At 48.0% G+C, this 20558-nt stretch overlaps 2 protein-coding genes across 12 annotated transcripts in view; one reads left to right on the top strand and one right to left on the bottom strand.

The window, feature by feature from the left end:
- Window positions 1-1784, bottom strand: part of TAF1A (TATA-box binding protein associated factor, RNA polymerase I subunit A) — a 37756-nt gene extending 35972 nt beyond the window's left edge. The window contains exons 1-2 of the mRNA XM_084868922.1: window positions 1728-1784; window positions 271-416 (exon numbers count right to left, since the gene is read on the bottom strand). The gene's annotated coding sequence lies outside the window, so the exon portion shown is untranslated. The remainder of the gene's footprint in view (window positions 1-270; window positions 417-1727) is intronic.
- MIA3 (MIA SH3 domain ER export factor 3) overlaps window positions 1-19730 on the top strand; it is a 37100-nt gene extending 17370 nt beyond the window's left edge. The window contains exons 1-24 of one of the 11 annotated variants that reach the window (XM_084868822.1): window positions 1882-2187; window positions 3683-3808; window positions 4968-4989; window positions 5979-6067; window positions 6310-6387; window positions 6481-6591; window positions 7770-7841; window positions 8058-8162; window positions 9082-9204; window positions 9297-9408; window positions 10388-10443; window positions 10538-10628; window positions 10966-11104; window positions 13136-13237; window positions 13634-13694; window positions 13796-13831; window positions 13908-13975; window positions 14099-14196; window positions 14836-14970; window positions 15691-15756; window positions 16125-16201; window positions 16334-16405; window positions 17961-18096; window positions 18920-19730. In XM_084868822.1, coding sequence (XP_084724948.1) covers window positions 2077-2187; window positions 3683-3808; window positions 4968-4989; window positions 5979-6067; window positions 6310-6387; window positions 6481-6591; window positions 7770-7841; window positions 8058-8162; window positions 9082-9204; window positions 9297-9408; window positions 10388-10443; window positions 10538-10628; window positions 10966-11104; window positions 13136-13237; window positions 13634-13694; window positions 13796-13831; window positions 13908-13975; window positions 14099-14196; window positions 14836-14970; window positions 15691-15756; window positions 16125-16201; window positions 16334-16405; window positions 17961-18096; window positions 18920-19203 — 2370 coding nt within the window. In that variant the 5' untranslated portion in view covers window positions 1882-2076 and the 3' untranslated portion in view covers window positions 19204-19730. Of the gene's footprint in view, window positions 1-1881; window positions 2188-3682; window positions 3809-4967; window positions 4990-5978; window positions 6068-6309; window positions 6388-6480; window positions 6592-7769; window positions 7842-8057; window positions 8163-9081; window positions 9205-9296; window positions 9409-10387; window positions 10444-10537; window positions 10629-10965; window positions 11105-13135; window positions 13238-13633; window positions 13695-13795; window positions 13832-13907; window positions 13976-14098; window positions 14197-14835; window positions 14971-15690; window positions 15757-16124; window positions 16202-16333; window positions 16406-17960; window positions 18097-18919 lie in introns of those variants that run through there. The other 10 variants (XM_084868817.1, XM_084868814.1, XM_084868815.1 and 7 more) reach the window with 10 other exon arrangements.
- Window positions 19731-20558: the final 828 nt, after the last annotated feature.

The following is a 20558-nucleotide window of genomic DNA, read 5'->3' as shown; positions in this document are numbered from 1 at the left end:
GTATAAGACTACCCCCCACTTCAAAGAAAAGACTTACTTTGCCGTCAAGATCTGCAGGTAATTTTTGTGCAGTTTTGGTCTTTTGCCCCCGATTTTCGGTTGACTTTTTTTCATTTCAAAAGTCGTCTTATACGCCAGAAAATATGGTACTCCTCCTCCCGGTTCTGTTATTTCAGCCAATACCTACTCCGATTGTTGTAAGGATCACATGAGTTGATAATATAAAGTGTCTAGCACAGTGCCTGGCTTTTCGTAGGCGTCATCCCCTACCTGCTTCTCATGTGATCAGGTTCAGTGTCAAGATGTCGAATGCCTAAAGAATTCAGACAGAAGGCCACCGGGATGGGAAGGCCAGGGGAAAACCAACCGCTTTTCAGTTTTCTCTGTGGTGGCAGCAGTTGGGGTGAAGGTGTGACCTGTGAGGCAGAATAATGACATTTTCAGCAATTGAGGGAGACTCAGAATTCAAACTTGATGATTAGAATACGTCATCGTCACTTCCAAAGCTTCACAGTCTCCATATGTGGGAGGGATTTTTTAAAAAATATATTTTATCGATTTTTTACAGAGAGGAAGAGAGAGGGATAGAGAGTTAGAAACATCGACCAGCTGCCTCCTGCACACCCCCTACTGAGGATGTGCCCACAACCAAGGTACATGCCCTTGACGGGAATCGAACCTGGGACCTTTCAGTCCCCAGGCTGACGCTCTATCCACTGAGCCACACCGGTTTCAGCGAGGGATTATTTATGCACTTTACTTATGGGTATGCACAGAGCCCTGTTCTACCCCAGGGTTGGGGGACACAGATGTGATATAGGATTCGGTACCTGCTTGGGGATGATGGGAGGAGACAGATATGAATGGCAAGAGAAAAGGGTGCAGTGTTACAAAGTAACATAGATATGAAGGGTACAAAGCATTGTGATGGCCCAATAAGTACCAAGTATTGTGCCAGGAGTACAAGATTCTAGGAGGCATAAAGCATAAATCTGGATCTCCCTGGTTGTCCTTGCTCTGTTGTTCTTCTGAATTGACTTTTTATACTCAATGCAAAGACAACCTTTAAAGACCTGCAAGAATTGTTTTCTCTCCAGCTTACTGCCCTCCCAGTTTCTCCATAATCCTTGTCGCTTTCCCTAAGTCCCGCAGCCATCAAATGCGGGACCCAGAACAGAACCCACTTGCGTAGGCGTGAGAATGACATGATTCCTTAGGGTTTAGGCTATGGCTTTTTAAGGGACATCAGCAAGAGAGTGAGACCCCAAACCGGTGTTGCTCAGTGGATAGAGCATCGGCCCGCGGACTGAAAGGTCCCGGGTTCGATTTCGGTCAAGGGCATGGACCTTGGTTGCGGGCACATCCCCGGTGGGGGTGTGCAGGAGGCAGCTGGTCGGTGATTCTCTCTCATCGATGTTTCTCTCTATCCCTCTCTCTTCTTCTCTGTAAAAAAAAAAAAAAAAAAATCAATAAAATTTATTTTTAAAAAGAGAGAGAGAGTGAGGCTTTGGGAGCCCCTGGAGGTCGGGAATGGAGCCTCGAGCGGGGCAGGCACCTGAGACTCAGGGAGGCAGGCCGCGCCCGGAGGCAGAGCGGCGGTCCTACAGCGAGCGGGGGGCTGGCCTTGGGTGTCTGGGGGCTCAGCCCGCGGCGACTTAGGATCCGGCCCCGCCATCCTCCTCCCGGTAGCCCGGGGCCTCCCCTGGACCGCGCCTTCCCCGCGGTACCTGCGGCAGGTGCGCCTCCTTCCGCCCCGCGCCGCTCTGTTCCTCCCGCGCATGTCTGTTCGCGCCCTTCCCCGCCGCCGCGCCCCGCCATTGGCTCTCCCGCCGTGGCCCCGCCCACCGCCGTGGCCCCGCCCCCGCCGGCACGTTTTACGTCGCCCGGGGGCAGGGCCGGTGACGTGTTGGACGGCAGGTGTCGGAAGTGTCAGTGCTGGCGGCGGGGAAGGCGAAGTTCACCCCGGCTCCCGCCCCTCGGGTCCTCTCCGGAGCGGGAAGCGGCGGCCAGAGGGGCGTCCGGGGCGCCGTAACGCGGGGGGGGGAAGCGTCGCTTCCGCTCGCCGGTCCCCGCGCGATGGACTCGGTGCCCGCCACCGTGCCTTCGGTGTCCGCCTCCCCCGGGGACGCGGGGCTGCTGGGACCCCTGTCGGTGCTCTACGCCGCCCTGATCGCCAAGCTGCTGGAGGTGACGGGCCCGTTCCCGTGGGGGGACCCCGGGGCCCGGCAGGCCGGAGGCCATTCTGATCGGAGCGGGCGCCCTGGCGGACGGACGGGGCGAGGGGGACATGCGGGGACAGGCCCGGGGCCGGCGGGACCCTCAGTGCTGCCCAAGGAGGCGGCGGGAGCCCGGGTGCGGGGTGGCTGTCCATTGGCGGCTGAGCCCTTAGCGGGCAGCCGGCGCTGCGTTACCCCAGGCGGGCGATCGCCACCCGAACCGTGGTCACCGCCTCCCTCGGGCCTCCTTTCCAGGTGACCCTGGTTCCGTGGGGGTGGGGCCCGTCTGACAGGTGCCTTGAACTTGCAGAAGAAGGCCGTGGGAACGGTGAGAGGCAGGCAGGTGCTTCCTGCACTGCCTTCGAGGAAGGACTTAAAATTGATTTTTATAGATGACCGTTACATTCAGGGGAGCCTAGACCAGTTACCATATGTCTGGCCCTCCTCAGCATTTGTCTACTTACTTACGTATTTATTGATTGATTGATTATTGATTATGGTATCACATAATTGTCCTCATCTCCCTCCCCCCCCGCCCCCGGCCCCAGCATTTGTCTTTAAGAGTGGAATACAATCGAGGATGTACAATCTTAGAAGGAAAGCGCATTTTTTTGTGTTACTTTTTTACCGTTTTGGTTTTATTTGCTGCTGTGAAACTTGATTACTTGGTACAGGGTTTTAATTTTTTGTTTTATGCGGCTTTTTAAGTCATAAACGTCAGCTAGATCCAGAGGGATTCTAGCCCTGTGTTAGACTAGGTGATGTGGTATCACAAACTGGAAATGCATGCACAACTTAAAGACGTTTAGATTCATAATGTTTAAAAACATTTGCAATCAAACAAAGAAATGTGAGGCTGCCCCGGCTGGTGTAGCTCAGTGGTTGAGCATCAACCTATGAACCAGGAGGTCAGGGTTCGATTCCCGGTCAGGGCACGTGCCCGGGTGTGGGCTCGATCCCTTGTGTGGGGCGTGCAGGAGGCAGCAGATCAATGATGTTCCTCTCTCATCATGGATGTTTCTATCTCTCTATTCATCTCCCTTCTACTCTCTCTAAAAAAATCATTAAAATAACAAAAACAGATCCAGAGACGGAGAAGCATCAATCAGATGCTCAAACCTCAGGTAGGGGAGGGTGGGGGTAAGAGGGAGAGATCAACCAAAAGACTTGTATGCATACATATGAGCATAACCAATGGACAGAGACAGCAGGGGAGTAAGGGCATGTATAGGAGTGGGGTGGGGAGATATGGACACATATGTAATACCTTAATCAATTAAAAAAAAATTTTTTAAGAGCGAGAAATGTGAGGCTGTCAGAATCCAATCTTTGTAAAAACAGTGGGAGCTATTGAAGATTTTTGAGGGGGTCGCTATCCGGTAGAGGTTGTTGTAGAATTTCTGTGGATAGTTCTATGTGGCTGCTCTGATGTAAAGTTTTCATGACGTCTCATATTTCCGTTTCAGCTCCTTTCTACACTGCCTGGTGATGATCAGCCTGACTTTTATGGACTGCCATGGAAGCCCGTGCTTGTCACTGCCTTCTTGGGAATTCTCTCATTTGTCATTTTCTTCTGGAGATCCATCCTCGCTGTGAGTAAATTAGATCAGCTTATACCTTGCCTCGTAGATACAGGGATATTTTATAGTCACTGGCCCTTTTGTTTCTCTTTCACTTCCTAGCATGAACACAAATCCATGCATATAATCTACACTGCCATTGTAAGATAACCCCATATACTCTTCATTGGTGTTAGCTGTCTTTTTTTTTTTTTTTAATACTTTAATTGACTTCAGAGAGGAAAGGAGAAGAAGAGAAAAAGATAGAAACATCAATGATGAGAGAGAATCATTGATCAGCTGCCTCCTGCACTCCTTCTACTGGAAACTGAGCCTCAAACCCAGGCATGTGCCCTTGATGGGAATTGAACCCGGGACCTTTCAATCTGCAGGCCGGCGCTCTCTCCACTGAGCCAAACCTGCTAGGGCTTAGCTTTCTTTTTGCTCATGCATTTTCCTGCACCAGTCTCCTTTCCCTTTCAGGGTTATGACCACTATTCTCAGGGGGTTGGGAAAATCTGAATGATCGCTAGCTTATTTATTAGACTTCTAAATTCAGCCAACAGTCAACTTTAAATAGGATTCCCGAGGTGTTTTCCGGTGAGAGCAAGAGGCATTTCTTAGTACGAAGACAATTAATTTTGTCTTTTGAACAGTCATTGTTTCTAGAGCTCATTCTGGCAATTTGGGGTTATCAAGTTATTTCGGGTGAATGAAGCATTAGTATATTCAATGTGAAAATATTTTCCAGTTTCATTTTTTAAAGGTGGGTACTTAATAAGATTGGTGCTTGTTCCATAGATATATAAATGTGCCTTTTGTTGCAAAATGAGGTGTTTGCCCTATTGCTTTTACCTATCAAACTATTTATGAAGTATCACTACCAGTTACATTTGAAATACTTTTTATCCTTTTTCTAACCCTGTGGCTCATCAGGCCGAACCAACTATTATTAAATTTTCTTGTAGCTACGATTTGACTGTTGTATTAGAACTACCGTGTTTCCCCAAAAATAAGACATCCTCCGAAAATAAGACCTAGCGCATGGAAAGATAAGACATCCCCTGAAAATAAGACCTAGCGCAACTTTGGGAGAAAAAATTAATATAAGACACTGTCTTATTTTCGGGGAAACAGGGTATATTATTTCTAATAATGAAATCAAGTTTAATTTTATTTCTCTCTCTTTTAGGTCAAGAGTCATGCATACCAAGGTAAATATTTAAGCTGGTTTTGTTACCTGTACTATTTCCTCATTATTGGTGTTTGATATGAGTTTTACAAGCTAGAAGTAGATAGAGTGACATCTGATATGTGACTGACTTATTGACTCCTGAAGGTTTCACTAATGCTGGGTTGTAGTCTGGTGATAGTCAGTGATGCTTCCCACTGAGATAGGAGATGAGGTGGGACAAAGTGGAAGAAGGAAGATAATGATTGGTTTAATTTGAGGCAGATTGGCTTTAAATATTGACAGAATGCAAATTTATTACATGTGAACAGTGTTCGTGGGCAAATGGTATAGTCAATACAGTATATATATTTAAGTAGATAATTTGAGGAATAAGAGATGCAAATCAATATGCTATACTTTCGTCTGTTCCTCTTTGCAAGTTATACATAGTTGAAATGACCACAGTTTCTGCGAAGAAAGTGGTTTCCTGAAGGGAAGGATATAGAGCTAAAATATTTTACTGTATTTTCTAGCTCTGAAATAATTTTAATTGGAAGCTCATTGAAGTAAAGGTTCTTATTATATTTTTCTTACGTCTTAATATTTTTATACCTTTATTTCTCTTAACTACTGATTGGTTTTTTGTTTTGTTTTTTAGATATATTTTATTGATTTTTCACAGAGAGGAAGAGAGAGGGACAGAGAGTTAGAAACATCGATGAGAGAGAATCATCGATCAGCTGCCTCTTGCATACCCCCTACTGGGGATGTTCCCGCAACCTAGGTACATGCCCTTGACCGGAATCGAACCCGGGACCTTTCAGTCCGCGGGCCGACGCTCTATCCACTGAGCCAAACCGGTTTTGGCTACTGGATTTGTTTTTAAAGGCTGATAGTTATGCTAAGAAGTTCTTTTCCTTCATAGTGCAGGATAAAATGTCTTTGTTGCTAATAGATTGGGTAATTCAGTTTTATTTAGAAGTCATAATTCCATTATGAATTCTCGCCCCCCCCCTCCCCTTTTTTTAGTCACTGAACAGCAAATTTCTGAGAAGTTGAAGATGCTTAAGAAAGAAAACGCAGACCTTGTACAAAAATTGTCAAATTATGAGCAGAAGGTATAATTCTTTTAGTTTTTCCCCCCATGGTTCTAGCTTGATTTCTTCCTTCTGTCTTATAGTTATTATGCTATTTTTAAATCACATTTTTAAGACCATTATTCCCTATAAATCATTCAAATTTGAAGCAGCCATCATATGTATAAAGTACTACTGTCTTTTCTAACGTGGTCATCTGGTGGAGATAAGTTTGATAGCACTCTACTTCATATTTCTATATTCTGAATGCTGTCTCTAAATAGATCAAGGAATCAAAGAAGCATGTTCAAGAAACCAAGAAACAGAATATGATTCTCTCCGATGAAGCAACTAAATTTAAGGTAAAAAATCCCCGATCGTTTTGAAATCACATTCTAAAAACAGAAGGGAAAATAACAAGTCATTATTATTCATCTTCATATCCTTTTCTACAGGATCGAATCAAGGAACTTGAAGAAACTAAGGAAAACCTGAACGACACGGCAAAAAACCTGCGCCTTCTGTTAGAATCTGAGCGAGAACAGAATGCCAAGAATGAGGACTTGGTAAGAGTTTTGGGTCTAGACGTTGCCAGCACTTGGATTTCAAACTGTGTCTTTTTCAAGCTATTCCGTAGATTGGGTGAGCTGACCTCGGCCTTTTCCCGTGCTGTGACTAGAGTAAGAGTGGAAGCCAGGGGAGTTAAACCTGTATCTGTCCATTCTTAAGGAACTTTAAGTGCTAGTCCCACAAGATCTTATTTTTATGGTCCTAGGAAGTATTTTTGTCCTCAGCCCGGGCCTGGCTCAACCCCCAAAACATGTTGAGCAACTTAGAAACCAGCCCCGTTGAACAGCGCTAGTACCTTGTGTTGTTTGCGTGGTTCTTTTTAAAAATAGACTTCTAATATTAGGATGGTTGTAGAGTTCAAGTTCAGCAGAGTAGAGAGAGGGTTTCCATATGTCACACACCCAGTTAAACTTGATCACCTGGCTGAAGCCTCTCCAGGGTCAAGTCACCCCTTTTCCACCTTGAAGTCACAGCCCACAGCTAAAGAGAGAAGAGGTCCCCTCCCCCGCATTCTCCATAATTTATTGGGAGTCTTCCGCAGGTGATGGTGAGGTTTGTTAGTCTCCGGTCCAGCCATTTTTAGTTCAGGCCAGAGAATTTTTAAAGTGACCTCGGGATCTTTTTCTCTATGACCAGGAAAAACCATTGATTTGGATCTGTTGACTTGAAAGTTTTTTCTTTTTTTTTTTTTTTTGCTTTCACCTTTTTGTCTGGTCCTCTACCCCATCCTCTCATAGCCAGGAAGGTGATGAGTGGCATTAAACACTAACGCCTCCAATTATTTTCTTCTTTCCTCATCTCTTTACATTCTTCTTTTTTTTTTTAATATATTTTATTGATTTTTTTACAGAGAGGAAGGGAGAGAGATAGAGAGCCAGAAACATCAATGAGAGAGAAACATTGACCAGCTGCCTCTTGCACACCCCCTACCGGGGATGTGCCCGCAGCCAACGTACATGCCCTTGACCGGAATCGAACCCTGGGACCTTTCAGTCCGCAGACCGACGCTCTACCACTGAGCCAAACCAGTTTCGGCTCTCTTTACATTCTTGACTTTCCTTGGAGGCTGAGGCTGGGTCACCTGGTTTTACCTGTTATACGTACCTGTTAACTTACAGCCCAGTGTTCCTGTTGAAATCCTAATGTGTCTTTTGTGTTCTTTCCCACACGGCAGATATTGGAAAACAAGGTATCCTTAGAGAAGTTACAGGATGTCATTGCAATGAATGCCTCGGAACTTTCAGAGGTAAAGCTTCCTACAATTCCTGCAAGATATTAATACAATGTCTTCGTTTTATTGAGGAGCAAACACTTACTTGTGCTAGAATATGAAAAACAAAACAAAACAAAAAAAAAACAACTGAAAACTCTCTGATGTCTAATTGGGAAAGTGAAACTTTGTGGGGGATTTTTGTTCGTTGTTCTTTGGAATCAATTCATTAATGGAAATGTTTTGCATTAGGTTCAAATTGCCCTTAACGAAGCTAAACTTAGTGAAGAGAAGGTGAAGTCCGAATGCCATCGGGTTCAAGAGGAAAATGCTAAGCTTAAGAAGAAGAGAGACCAGGTAAAGAAAAGTTAACGCCATAGATTTTTAAAAATATTATATTTTATTGATTTTTCACAGAGAGGAAGAGAGAGGGATAGAGAGAAACATCGATGAGAGAGAAACATCGATTAGCTGCCTCTTGCGCACCCACTACTGGGGATGTGCCCGCAACGAAGGCAGATGCCCTTGACTGGAATTGAACCTGGGACCTTTCAGTCTGCAGGCCGACGCTCTATCCACTGAGCCAAACCAGTTTTGGCCACCATATATTTTGTAAACTAGGTCGCTGAATATCATTGCCTCCTGAATATCTTTTCTCAGATCTGTGTTGAAGGAAATGAAATATTTATGCAGGATTCTATTCTGAGATATGCAAACTTTCATCTGTGCTCCCCAAATTGAGTACATATGTTTGCTCTCCATCTGTTCTGGGTTTTCTGTTCTTCTGTACGGTTTCTTAGAGCTAGTCTTTGTCTTCAAACACCAACCAGTTATAATACTAACCTGAATGGCCTCAAGAGGGCAGTGGATTTGCTTCTCAAACTACAGAATTAGTTTAGTCCAGTGGTCTGCAAACTCATTAGTCAACAGAGCTGCAAATCGCACATGGTTCTCGAGCTGTGCTTTGCTGACCACTGGACTCCACGCAGTTTCTGCTTTACTGACCAAGGGAAGATGCCATGGTCTGGGTGTGGGAGGCTGAGATTGTACCCTTCTATTCCTACTGGGTGTGAGTTATTTTAATTGGCGGCCATTTTCTGAAGAATACAGTAAACTGGATCAGCTTCTGAGGACTGGGCCTACTCTCCCTTCGCCCTTAACCGAGGCCTTAGCCCGTGGTAGCCTGGCTCCGTACTAACCTGTCTCATTCACGTGGTCCTGATGTCTCCCGTACAAAGCCCTGACTTTCGGGAACTCATGTGCTTTCCCTTTTCAGTTGCAGCAGGAAATCAAAGACTTGAATAAATCCCACGCTGAGCTCAGCGAGCAGATCAAATCATTTGAGAAGTCTCAGAAAGACCTGGAAGTAACTCTTACTCAAAAAGATGACAATATCAACGTAAGTTCGTTCCCTTGAGCACACGTGTAGTTCTCATGAATCCCCATGCAGCCAAGAGGCTCTCTCTAACACCCTTTCTGCTTCTCTCCCAGGCGTTGACGAATTGCATCACACAGTTGAATCGGTTAGACTGCGAATCCGAATCGGAGCATCAGAATAAAACAGGAAATGACTCAGATGAGTTAGCAAACGGGGAAGTGGGAGGTAAGATGGGTTGCGGGGAGGCTGGTCCCTGCCTTTAATGAAGTACCCCGATGCTCCTTTAGGGTTGTGGGTGCACATCGCTGGATCTGTGTGCGTGGGCAGAGGCGGTGGCTGGGCTGTGGTGGAACCGTGGGCGTGCAGTGGACACTGAATCTGCTTTTCCATTCCGTTAGAACTAGACGTGTATGCGGGTGCTGGGCCTTGAACACTGGTCAGGAGGAGAAACTTGCCTCCCACCTTCACGGAGATGACACTGGAATTTTTAAAAAATATATATTTTATTGATTTTTCACAGAGGAAGAGAGAGGATTAGAGAGTTGGAAACATCGATGAGAGAGAGACATCAATCAGCTGCCTCTTGCACACCCCCCACTGGGGATGTGCCCGCACCCAAGATACATGCCCTTGACTGGAATCGAACCCGGGACCTTTCAGTCCGCAGGCCGACGCTCTATCCACTGAGCCAAACCGATTTCGGCGACACTGGAATTTAGTGCTCATCATCTCAATAGCTCTGTGGTTTGAAGGCCCCACAACCTTCTTTCAGAAGGAGGTGGCGGGAGCCAGGAGAGCTAGGCTGAAGGGTAGCCGTGCTTCCTGACGAGATGTTTCCAAATACTGTTCCCCATGTTGGATGCTGCTCACATAGCGGGAGTTTTCAACCCCATCTGGTAGCAGACTCAAGGGGGGGACAGAGGAATGAGTCTTTCTAGAGAAGATACTTGGCCAGGCGGAGGTGGATGTGAGAGGGGAGAGAGAGCTTGGCCTCACGTGGACCTCCTTGCTCCGCACGAGTGGCATGGGTGACATTGTCACCGCACGGACGCTCTTACAAGTCAAGCAGCCTCATCCGTTCTGTTGGTGCATTTGTTTTGACTTGGAGCGTTTAAACGTGGTCATTTTTCTTTTGGGGGAATTCGAGAAAATAGAGTTTAAAAAGCGTGGGAGGAAGAAGTAACGAAACCCTCTTGTTTCCTAGGTGACCGAAGTGAGAAGATGAGACATCAGATTAAGCAGATGATGGACGTTTCTCGGGTACCGTCCCTGGTGTAGAACAGAGTGGCGTGAAGTGCCTGTGAGTCCTCCCCGTGCCTCCTTTAAAAACACCTCTCTCTGCTGCCCTTTCCAGACACAGACGGAAATATCAGTGGTTGAAGAGGATCTCAGACTCCTCCAGTGTAAGCTGAGAGCCTCGGTGTCCACAAAGTGTAGCCTGGAAGGTAGGTTGCCACATATTGGGAAGACAAAAGAATTGCTTTGGATGCCCGGCTGGCGTGGCTCAGTGGTTGAGCATTGACCTGTGAACCAGGAGGTCACGGTTCGGTTCCTGGCCAGGGCACAGGCAGACTAGATCCCCAGCAGGGGGCGTGCAGGAGGCAGCCAATCACTGCTTCTCTTTCATCATTGATGCTCCCGTCTGTCTTTCCCTCTCCCTTCCTCTCTGCCATCCATACAAAAATAATTAAAATAATCATTGCCTTGGAAAGAGAAAGAATGGCAACCCTCAGGTTGCCGAGTCCCTGTGCACACACGGCTCTGATGTGCTCTCCTCTGCAGACCAAATAAAGAAGCTGGAAGACGAGCGCAGCTCCCTGCAGGCCGCTAAGGCGGGGCTGGAGGAGGAGAACAAGACGCTGAAGCAGAAGGTGGAGATCCTGAACGAGCTCTACCAGCAGAAGGAGATGACGCTGCAGAAGTACGGTTCCCTGGGGGCGCTGGCAGCGAGATGGCCGCTTAACTCACGGCAGGACTGTCAGATCGCTGTCTCCTTTTGAAAGACGATCAGGTTTTCCACCCACAGTGAAGTGAGGGCTGACTTTCTACCCCTCTTTCCACAACCTGCGTTTTTCTTTCCATTCTAACCAGTTGTCAGAAGTCATTCCCACGCATTGACTGGAGGTGGGGGGTGGTGGTACTAACAGTTACTGCGACAGAAGTGCTTTTAAAAAAATATATATATATATATATATATATATATAAATTATATATATATATATATATATTTTATTTATAATATATATATATTATAAATATATGTATTTTATATATATAAATTTATATATATATAAATTTATATATAAATTTATATATATATATAAATAATATATATATTTTAAATATATATATTATTGATTTTTTACATATATTATTGATTTTTTATATATATATACATATATATATATTATTGATTTTTTACAGAGAGGGAGGGAGAGGGATAGAGACTTAGAAACATCGATGAGAGAGAAACATTGATCAGCTGCCTCCTGCACACCCCCCACCGGGGATGTGTCCGCAGCCAAGGTGCATGCCCTTGACTGGAATCAAACCTGGGACCTTTTAGTCCGCCGTCTGACGCTCTATCCACTGAGCCAAATCGATTTCGGCCGGAAGTGCTTTTTTTAAATTTTCTGATCCTTACCCTTTCTGTAGTCTTGAAAAATACTGAGTAATTTATATGCATTATTTTTAGTAAAATACTTCAAAAGGAATATTTAGCTATTGAAGGCATACATACAAGTCAGATACACTAAACATTACATTATGTAATCGTGGCAAGGATGTTGGCCTGTCTTTTAGATTTTGATCACCAAGTCTTAGAGAATGGCCCGTCAGTTTTTTGATTGAGTGGCACATAATAATAGTATTTGTCCACACTTTAATCTTAGCATCTTACTAGGTAACTGGTCTATTGTGGCCATTCATAAAATACTTGCTGAAGTATTGAATGGGTGGTTAAGAATACATAAACCTTTTTCTCTTTGATGTTAACCCTTTTTCCTGTTGCTCTTCTCCCATTTTGCTTCTGATTCATAGAACATTGTTTCAAGTTAAGTGTCTTTTGAATCAGAACTATGTGCAAAGAGGATCTAGAGTAACAAGAAAATAGTATTTTTAAACCATTAAATGTTACAATAAATAAGATCTGGGTGGCTTAATAGCTGTTTTAGGAAGGTAGTTTGTTGTCTGGTGTATCGGACCTTCAAAATGACCGTGACCTTGATGGGCCCAATGCTCAGCTCTGGGAAATTGTCATTTGTGCTACAATTGAGCTGGCGGGTTATCGGGTTAAAACCAGCCTCCAGGAGATAGTACTCGGATCAGGGGGCAGCCAGAGTCTCCTTCTATCCCACAGACATGGCCAGTCCTTAGCTTTTCTCTCTCCTTATCCCAGTCCCACTGCAGCATTTGGGGAGTGGCATTGGGACTGAACTGCGAAAGTGTCTGTGGTCAATTGCAGACGTGGTTTGAAGGCTCTGTCTTCGGCGGACTGTCTTCTCAGTCTGCAGCGGAGAAACAGCCTCTCCGTGGCAGGAATGAGAGAAGCAGTTACAGGTCTCCCCATGGTAGGGATCAGAATTACCCCTGCTTCACCCTGATGAACTTGACTGTGTCGGGCAGACTGGCCCTGGCTTTCTACACGACTCAAATGAAATTCTATTCTCTCAAGTCCCAGAACGTTGTCCAAGGGGCAGCTACTGTTTTCTCATTCCTTTGTGTAATTTGTTAATAAGCAGAGAATTACGAAGAGAGGTTGGGAAAGGCAGGTGATTTGCCAAAGGCCAGAGCTTGCTTTGCATCTCTAACGGCAGGTGTGAGGCCCTCTTGGGGTTCTGTCTGCGCGTCTGAGAGAGGATGGGAAGTGGAGGCATTGAGGGTTTGAACGGAGGCACTGGGACAGGCGCTGGGGAAAAAGAGACACTTTCACCCAACACCTGGCTCTTCCTAGGAAGCTGAGCCAAGAAGAGTTTGAGCGGCGAGAGAGGGAGCAGCGGCTGTCAGCGGCCGACGAGAAGGCGGTTTCGGCGGCAGAGGAGATAAAAACCTACAAGTGAGTTCAGGCTTTTATTTTTTTATTTTTTAAGTATATATATATTTTTAAATATTTTTACAGATATGAAGGGAAAGGGATAGAAAGTAAGAAACATCGATGAGAGAGAAACATCCATCAACTGCCTCCTGCATACCCCCTACTGGGGATGTGCCCGCAGCCAAGGTACATGCCCTTGACCGGAATCGAACCTGGGACCCTTCAGTCCGCAGGCCAACGCTCTATCCACTGAGCCACACCAGTCAGGGCTGTACTCTTAATTATAACCATGTAAAAATACATTTCTGTGTTAGGATGAAATCTGTAAGGGTGCAGACACAGTAAAGGGAACGTGGTAGGATCATGTAACACCTAATTCAGTTGCGCTGGACGGATAAAAGCACGTGTAACTCTCAGGTGGAGAATCGAAGAGCTGGAGGACGAACTGCAGAAAACAGAGCGCTCCTTTAAAGACCAGGTGGGTATGCTGCCCGGCGGCTGCAGGGGTTCTGCGGGGACTCTGGCGGGCTGGTGTCATGAACCCACAAACATATCTTTCCGGTGTGTTGTCTTCTTCAGATTTCTGCTAATGAGAAGAAGGCGCACGAGAACTGGGTAAGACAGCTCTCCCTTCCCTTCGTCTGGCGCAGAGATGACCGCAGCTGAACTTGGGTGTGTTTTCCTCCCGTAGCTCAAAGCTCGAGCGGCAGAACGAGCTATGGCTGAAGAGAAGAGGGAAGCAGCCAACTTGAGACACAAGTACGTGGCTTCGACCCCTGTTCTGTCAGCGCACGTGGAGGTTTTCAGGGCTGTGCTGTGCGGTATTTGATAAGAACGGGTTTCCGATTGCATGTTTACGTCCATTCTCGCTCCAAATTCAAGGTTAGTAGAGCTGACCCAGAAGATGGCGATGCTGCAGGAACCTGTGATTGTGAAACCCATGCCCGGCAGGCCCAGCGCACAGAACCCTCCGCGGAAAGGTGGGCAGCAGTCTATGTTTTGGTGCAAACTGAATATAGGTTACTCTTCACTTCCGTGCGTAATGTAAGGATGCCCTAGGAACAATCCTAAGCCCTGGCCGGTGTGGCTCAGTGGATAGAGCGTCAGCCTGCGGACTAAAGGGTCCCAGGTTTGATTCCGGCCAAGGGCACATGCCTAGGTGGTGGGCTCCATCCCCATTGGGGGGCGTGCAGGAGGCAGCGGATTAATGATTGATGTTTTTATTTCTCTCTCCCTGTCCCTTCCTCTCTGAAATCAATAAAGAAATATATATTTTTAAAAATAAAAAAGAAAAGAAAAGAAAAAAATCCTAAGAACTTAACACATAGCGGACCAGCCGTTCTATTGCCAGCTTTACAAGGTGGCCAGATACGTTTCTATTGAACGAGGACAAAAAAGCGTCTTACATAAAAGTTAAAGGCACGCTTTAAAATTTAAATACCCATTGCATTTTGAAGTTATTTATGACACGTTCTTACACGCCAGTATCTTTTCAAAGAATGCTTGTGATTGGCCACAAGCCGTAGAACAGAAAGCACGCGAATTCTCGCGATCCGTCCGCAGTGTGTGAAGGCAAAGGGGGGTGGCCCAACGCGGTAACGGTGGGCTGTCCCCCGCAGGCCCCCTGAGCCAGAACGGCTCCTTCGGCCCCTCGCCGGTGAGTGGCGGAGAGATCTCCCCGCCCCCGAGGGACCCGCCCACCAGGCCTCTCTCCGCCACGCTCAGTCGAAGAGATGTGCCCAGAAGTGAATTCGGTGAGTAGCCTCGTTGCCTGTAAACTGTTCCAATGGCACTTTCCCCTCTTATTTGAGAATTCTAATGCAGACTTTTTAGAATTTGTGCCTAACGTGGAGAATGTCTCCGTTTTTCTTATTATTTCAAATGGTCTACTGCAAGATCCGCTTTAGAACAGAAACCATCCATTTATTATCACTAATATCATTTATTTTACATATAAATAAATACTTAAAGTATATTTATACCTAAGTAAAAGCATAAATAATAAGCATTGGTTTTGCTTCTGTTTTTTATGTTTTACTGTGATGTGTAAGCCTTTACCTGTAAACTAAATTTCTATGGCGTTCCCTTCTGAAATATTATAAAAATATAATTTCCTCTGCAGCCACTTCTCACTGTAGTATGAAATGCTAGGTCTGGTTCTTTCATAAATATGTCCACGAGACTCGGTAAGATCTGGAAGGCGTTGGCATGCAAACGGGAACAGCCACCTGCACCCCTGACCAGCCTGCGGCGTGCGGCCCTAACCAGTCCGGTCCCCGCAGGTTTTGTGGCCGTTCTTCCTAAGACAGCTTTTACTTTACTTCTCTAAATCTGGGCACAGATTGTGGTTCTCCCCCGAAGGTATGGGGGGGCCCTGTTTTTAACGTTCCTTTCCAGGCAGCATTGAGCCCCGCCCACCACCGGTGTATTCCTTCCGAAAATCCACGCCAGGGCTCTGTTCTTTCTTCCCCAAGGTTCAGAGGACGGGCCTCCACCTCCCCTCCAGTGCTCTGAGGCACCTGGGAGCCCCTCCGCCTCTGGTAGGGACCTGGTGTGTTCAAAGTCTCAAATCACGGAGGCAGCCGGCCAGTGTGGCTCAGTGGTCGGGCCTCGGCCTATGAACCAGGAGGTCACAGTTCGATTCCTGGGCTGGGCACGTGCTCGATCTCCAACAGGGGGCATGCAGGAGGCAGCCGGTCAATGATTCTCTCCCAGCGTTGATGTTTCTCTCTCTCTCTCTCTCTCTCTCTTTCCCCCTCCCCCTCCCCCTCCCTCTGCGAAATCAATCAAAATGTATTACGAAAACAACACCACAATCACGGAGGCAGTGGGTAGAGGGGTTTCTATTCTGCCTCAGAGACCATGTAGCTCAGTGAGCCTAACTCATCTCCTCCTCTGGCTCCCACAGACCCCGGGTCCGCCGCGGCTCCCGTGATGAACAGCAGCCCCAGGAGCACTTCCCCGTCCAAGGCAGGGGAGGGCAAGGTACGTACCCAGGCCGTGCAGCGCCATGCCGTCCGTCCATCCCTCTCTGTGTGTGCGGCCCTCTCCGTGCCGTCCATCCCTCTCTCTGTGTGTGCGGCCCTCTCTGTACCGTCTCGTTTATCTTTTAAAAAGCACACGGTCCCCCAGGAGTTTGAAGGCCCCGCAGCCCCCAGCACCGCGCCTGTGGCTGAGCATCCAGGAGCAGTGAGTACCCAGAGGCCCAGCACCACCCTGGCCAGCACGCCCTGTGCCTTTCCCAGAAGGACACGCAGGCCCGGCACTAACCTGCCTGCGTGCACTTGCACGGCCGTGCGCGCTTCCTCCGGCCTTGGACTTGCCAGTGTGTCTCGGTTGCTGGGATCTGACTGGCCGACGGGTTTCTGTTCTGGTTCGGTGGCTAACCCGTGTGGAGTGCCATAATCAACTAAAACATTTACATCGTGTGCTTCCGTGCTGGGCGATCTCGGGCAAAGTAGACCTACTGTGTGGCGCATAACTCATCATTACTACATACACGGGAAGGTCTACTCTCTAAGACCACCTCCAGCTGCACAGGAGGCAAACCCTGTTCTGCATAGCCTGAAGCCACAGCTTGGTGGATGTGAGACACTGACCGGTGAAAACCTGTCATTATTGCCATGCCAGTTCCGGCAAAAGCCTAAATGAGGTCCCCATGAGAGCATCCTCTTGTCAGTCGGGTAGCGGCTCTAGCCGGGAGTCCCCTGGCCACACCTCACAGGGCTTCTCGAGGTTGATATAGAAAAACATGCGATTTAATTATTTAGGATTTTCAGCCCAGTTTCCGTGAGGAAGGATTGGTCCTTACCTCACAGCACACGGTGTCACTGGTGAACGAAGGCGAGGGTTAGCGCCATGCCTGCCTACCTTATCCACGGAACATGGTTTCTCTGGAAAACGCTTGCCCGTTGGGTGCAGGCCTGCTGGGACACACCGCTCCGGACAGGCCATTTCTCCAGGGGCAGCCTGAATGAGACCCAAGGCCCCTCTGAAGTGGGAGGCTTCAGGGAGAAAAGCCTGTTTTGCTAGAGGGCGGCAGAGGCGGGGAGAGCAGCCCTGATCCCGACCCCTGCCGTAGCCTTGTGTGCTGGGTGGCCTCCAGCACAGTGTCTGCGCCTCTCTGTGTCTTGGATATTTAAAACCAGAGGGTCGTACGGAGAGACTCAGAGATCTGAGAATGAGATGAGAGGAACGGAAGGTGCTCCGAACGGTAGCTAAGATGACGCGTGTAGAGAATGGATTTTTGTTTCCTTCTTTCTCTCCATTCTCAGTGTGGAAGTGTGAGCCGATGTGGTGGGGGAGGGAGGGAGGGATATTGCAGGGAGGGGGTGTCCTGGAAATAGATCACCGTGTGCAGCATGGTGTGACTTCCCCTCCTTCCACCTGCACATACCGGTCGTAGCATGATCACAGCCAAGCTCTGTGCTGCTGTGCGTCCTGCCTGCCCACGCCGCCAACGGGGTCCAGTGGGGACCGGCGGGGACCTGTGTGGACCAGTGGGGACCAGTGGGGACCGGCGGGGACCTGTGTGGACCAGTGGGGACCGGCGGGGACCAGCGGGGTCCAGTGGGGACCAGCGGGGACCAGCGGGGACCAGTGGGAGGAGGGTGGTCTTCGGCGCTGGTTCTGCCCATTGGCAGGTGCCTGACGTCTGCTTCTTCGGGGCCCGGCTTGTGTTGGTGTTGGTGCTTCTGTCTGGCATTCCCAGGTGTTTCAGACTTGCCCCCTTTCTGCTCCGCAGGTGCACATGGCTGCAGAAGGGCCCCCTTTCCCAGGCGGGCCCCCCATGGGCGGCCCTCTGCCACCGCCCATCCGATATGGACCACCTCCTCAACTCTGCAGGCCTTTCGGGCCTCGGCCGTTTCCCCCGCCGTTCGGTATGATTCTTGACTTTGCCCATCGCCTTTCTGTGAGCTCCTTGCTAAGATGCTAACAGTTGCTATCGGAGGCTCTGCGAAGTCCCTTTGAACTTGTGCTGAAGTATCTTAGGACACATGGGGGGGGTGGGGGCTGCATGATCTCCCTCCGCTGGGGTGGGCAGCATGGGATCTCTGTAGACAGCAGAAAGGGGCTGCTGATAGAAAGCCAGAAATGTTACTGCTGCAGATACTCAGTGAACATCTGGGGCTGCGTGCCAGGCTCTGTGATGGATAGAACTCCTCTCTGGACTCCGAGAGCTCCGAGTGTCCTACAGGACCCAGCTGCATACGCTCTGTGTGTGAAAGGGTCGGAGTATAAACGGGCAGGAAGTTTTAAAGAGAAGGTGGAGTGGAATAGCTACCTACTGGTGTTGCTAGAGCTGGAAGGTCTCAGAGGGGCCAGCACCTTGATTCTGATGGCTAGTTAGGTCCGTGCTGAGCCCCCAGGACTTTTTCATTGATACAGTAGTAGGCAGGACTTCCTTTATCAAAATTTCTATATCTCGTGAAGCCCTATTTTTTTTTTCATGATCTGTCAAATAACACGCCAAGCTCTTGTGAGACAAAGATGGCAGACGGGTGACACAGAAAAAGCACAAGCCAGGCAGAGCTGTGCTGAAATCCTGCCTGTGCTGTCACTCAGAGCTGCCGAGCCTCAGGGCGATGATGTGGAAAGCGGGGCTCCACCCCCCGACTTCCAGGGTTGGGAGACATGAGAGATCCATATTCCCGGAATTGTCTACATGTATGTTCATGCGTGACGCCGTTTGTATCTCTCCAGGGCCCGGCTTCCGGCCGCCTCTGGGCTTCAGGGAGTTCGCACCGGGCATCCCGCCGGGGAAACGGGATGTGCCTTTCGACCCTCGAGGATTTGTCCCGGGACACCCTCCCTTCCGGCCCGGCGGCTCTCCCGGCCCCCGGCTCCCGCCCCCGGGCCACGGCCCCCCGGGGTACCCTCCCCCTCCTGCCAGAGACTCACTGCCCCAGGGCTCCCGGGAGGAGCCCCCTCCGGCCCCTCCGAGCGGCGGCCAGGGCTCCTCCCCGGCCTTGAAACAGAGCCCGTGACCCCGACCGACCGACCGACCCACCGCCCGACAGGAAGTGGACTGTGCCCTCTCCGTGACAGTCTTAAACCCAGAACTTGGAATAAAGTTAGTCTTTAGACCCGAGCTGCCCCGGGCAGTGTGCATTTTTGAGCCAAACAATGAAAAATATACCATTTCTCCCCTTCCATTAAGAATCACCTCGTAAGCTACAGCCTCCTCCCAACTTTGAAATGTGCAATAAAGAATACCTGTGTTTTAGTTCACGTAGCCTATGTAACTGTTCAATGATTCAGAACGTCATGAAAACTATGAACATTTCCTGTGGAAATGCTATAAGATCACGTGTTTCCATTTATTCTCCTGTTTTATAGTGGACACCGGTTGTACGAGGAGCAACGGTGTTTATAAGCTTGAATTTTTAAAGTATCTGGTCGCAAGGACTGTTACGCTCCAAATGTTTACTAAGAAATCACTGAACTTTATCTCCCCTCTTGCTGAAGATATTTCTTTGTAGTGGAAGTTCATTAAAATTTGGTTATTAATGTTTCCCAAGAGTCTGTGGATTCATTGGACTGTTTTCTCGCGAGACTTGTGCCACTTGGGAAAGAGGGAAGCTTGGCACCCTGTGGTTGAGCATTGACCGTGACCCAGGAAGTCAAGGTTCAATTCCTGGTCAAGGCACATGCCCACTTTGAAGGCTCGATCTCCAGGGGGGGGGGGCGGGGGGGGGGCGGGAGGCAGCTGATAGATGATTCTCTCATCACTGATGTTTCTATCTCTCCCTTCTCTGAAATAAATAAAAATCGATTATTTTTTAAAATGGTGCACAATAGCCGGGACCGGTTTAGCTCAATGGATAGAGCGTCGGCTTGGGGACTGAAGGGACCCGGGTTCGATTCCGGTCAGGGGCATGTACCTTGGTTGCGGGCATATCCCCAGTAGGGGGTGTGCAAGAGGCAACTGATCGATGACTCTCTCTCATCGATGTTTCTAACTCTATCTCTCTCCCTTCCTCTCTGTACAAAATCAATAAAATATATTTTAAAAAAAATAAAAATAAAAAAAATAAAAAATAAAATGGTGCACAATAGAAAAAAGAAAGCAATCTCTTGCGACCATAAAAGGAAATGTCCTTTGTTTAAAAAAGAGTAAAGTTTATTATTTCTCCCATACCTTGCCTATGATTTTCAATGACTACACAAAAACCATCAGAAGAGTAGAATACCATGAGAAAGAATGATTTAAGATTTAAGGCTTGTAACACGCCCTAGGTCAGCAACCATGGGCTGGCCTCAGTTCTTTTTGTTGACTGATTCTACTTCACAGTTAATATTTGAATGTTGGCATTTGTATTTAAAAATCAGTATATCTGTA

Source organism: Pipistrellus hanaki (assembly GCF_964339955.1).
Source record: "Pipistrellus hanaki genome assembly, chromosome: 20".
NCBI lineage: Eukaryota > Metazoa > Chordata > Mammalia > Chiroptera > Vespertilionidae > Pipistrellus > Pipistrellus hanaki.
The sequence above is the reverse complement of the archived record's forward strand: the minus strand, read 5'-3'. Positions and strand labels throughout refer to the sequence as shown.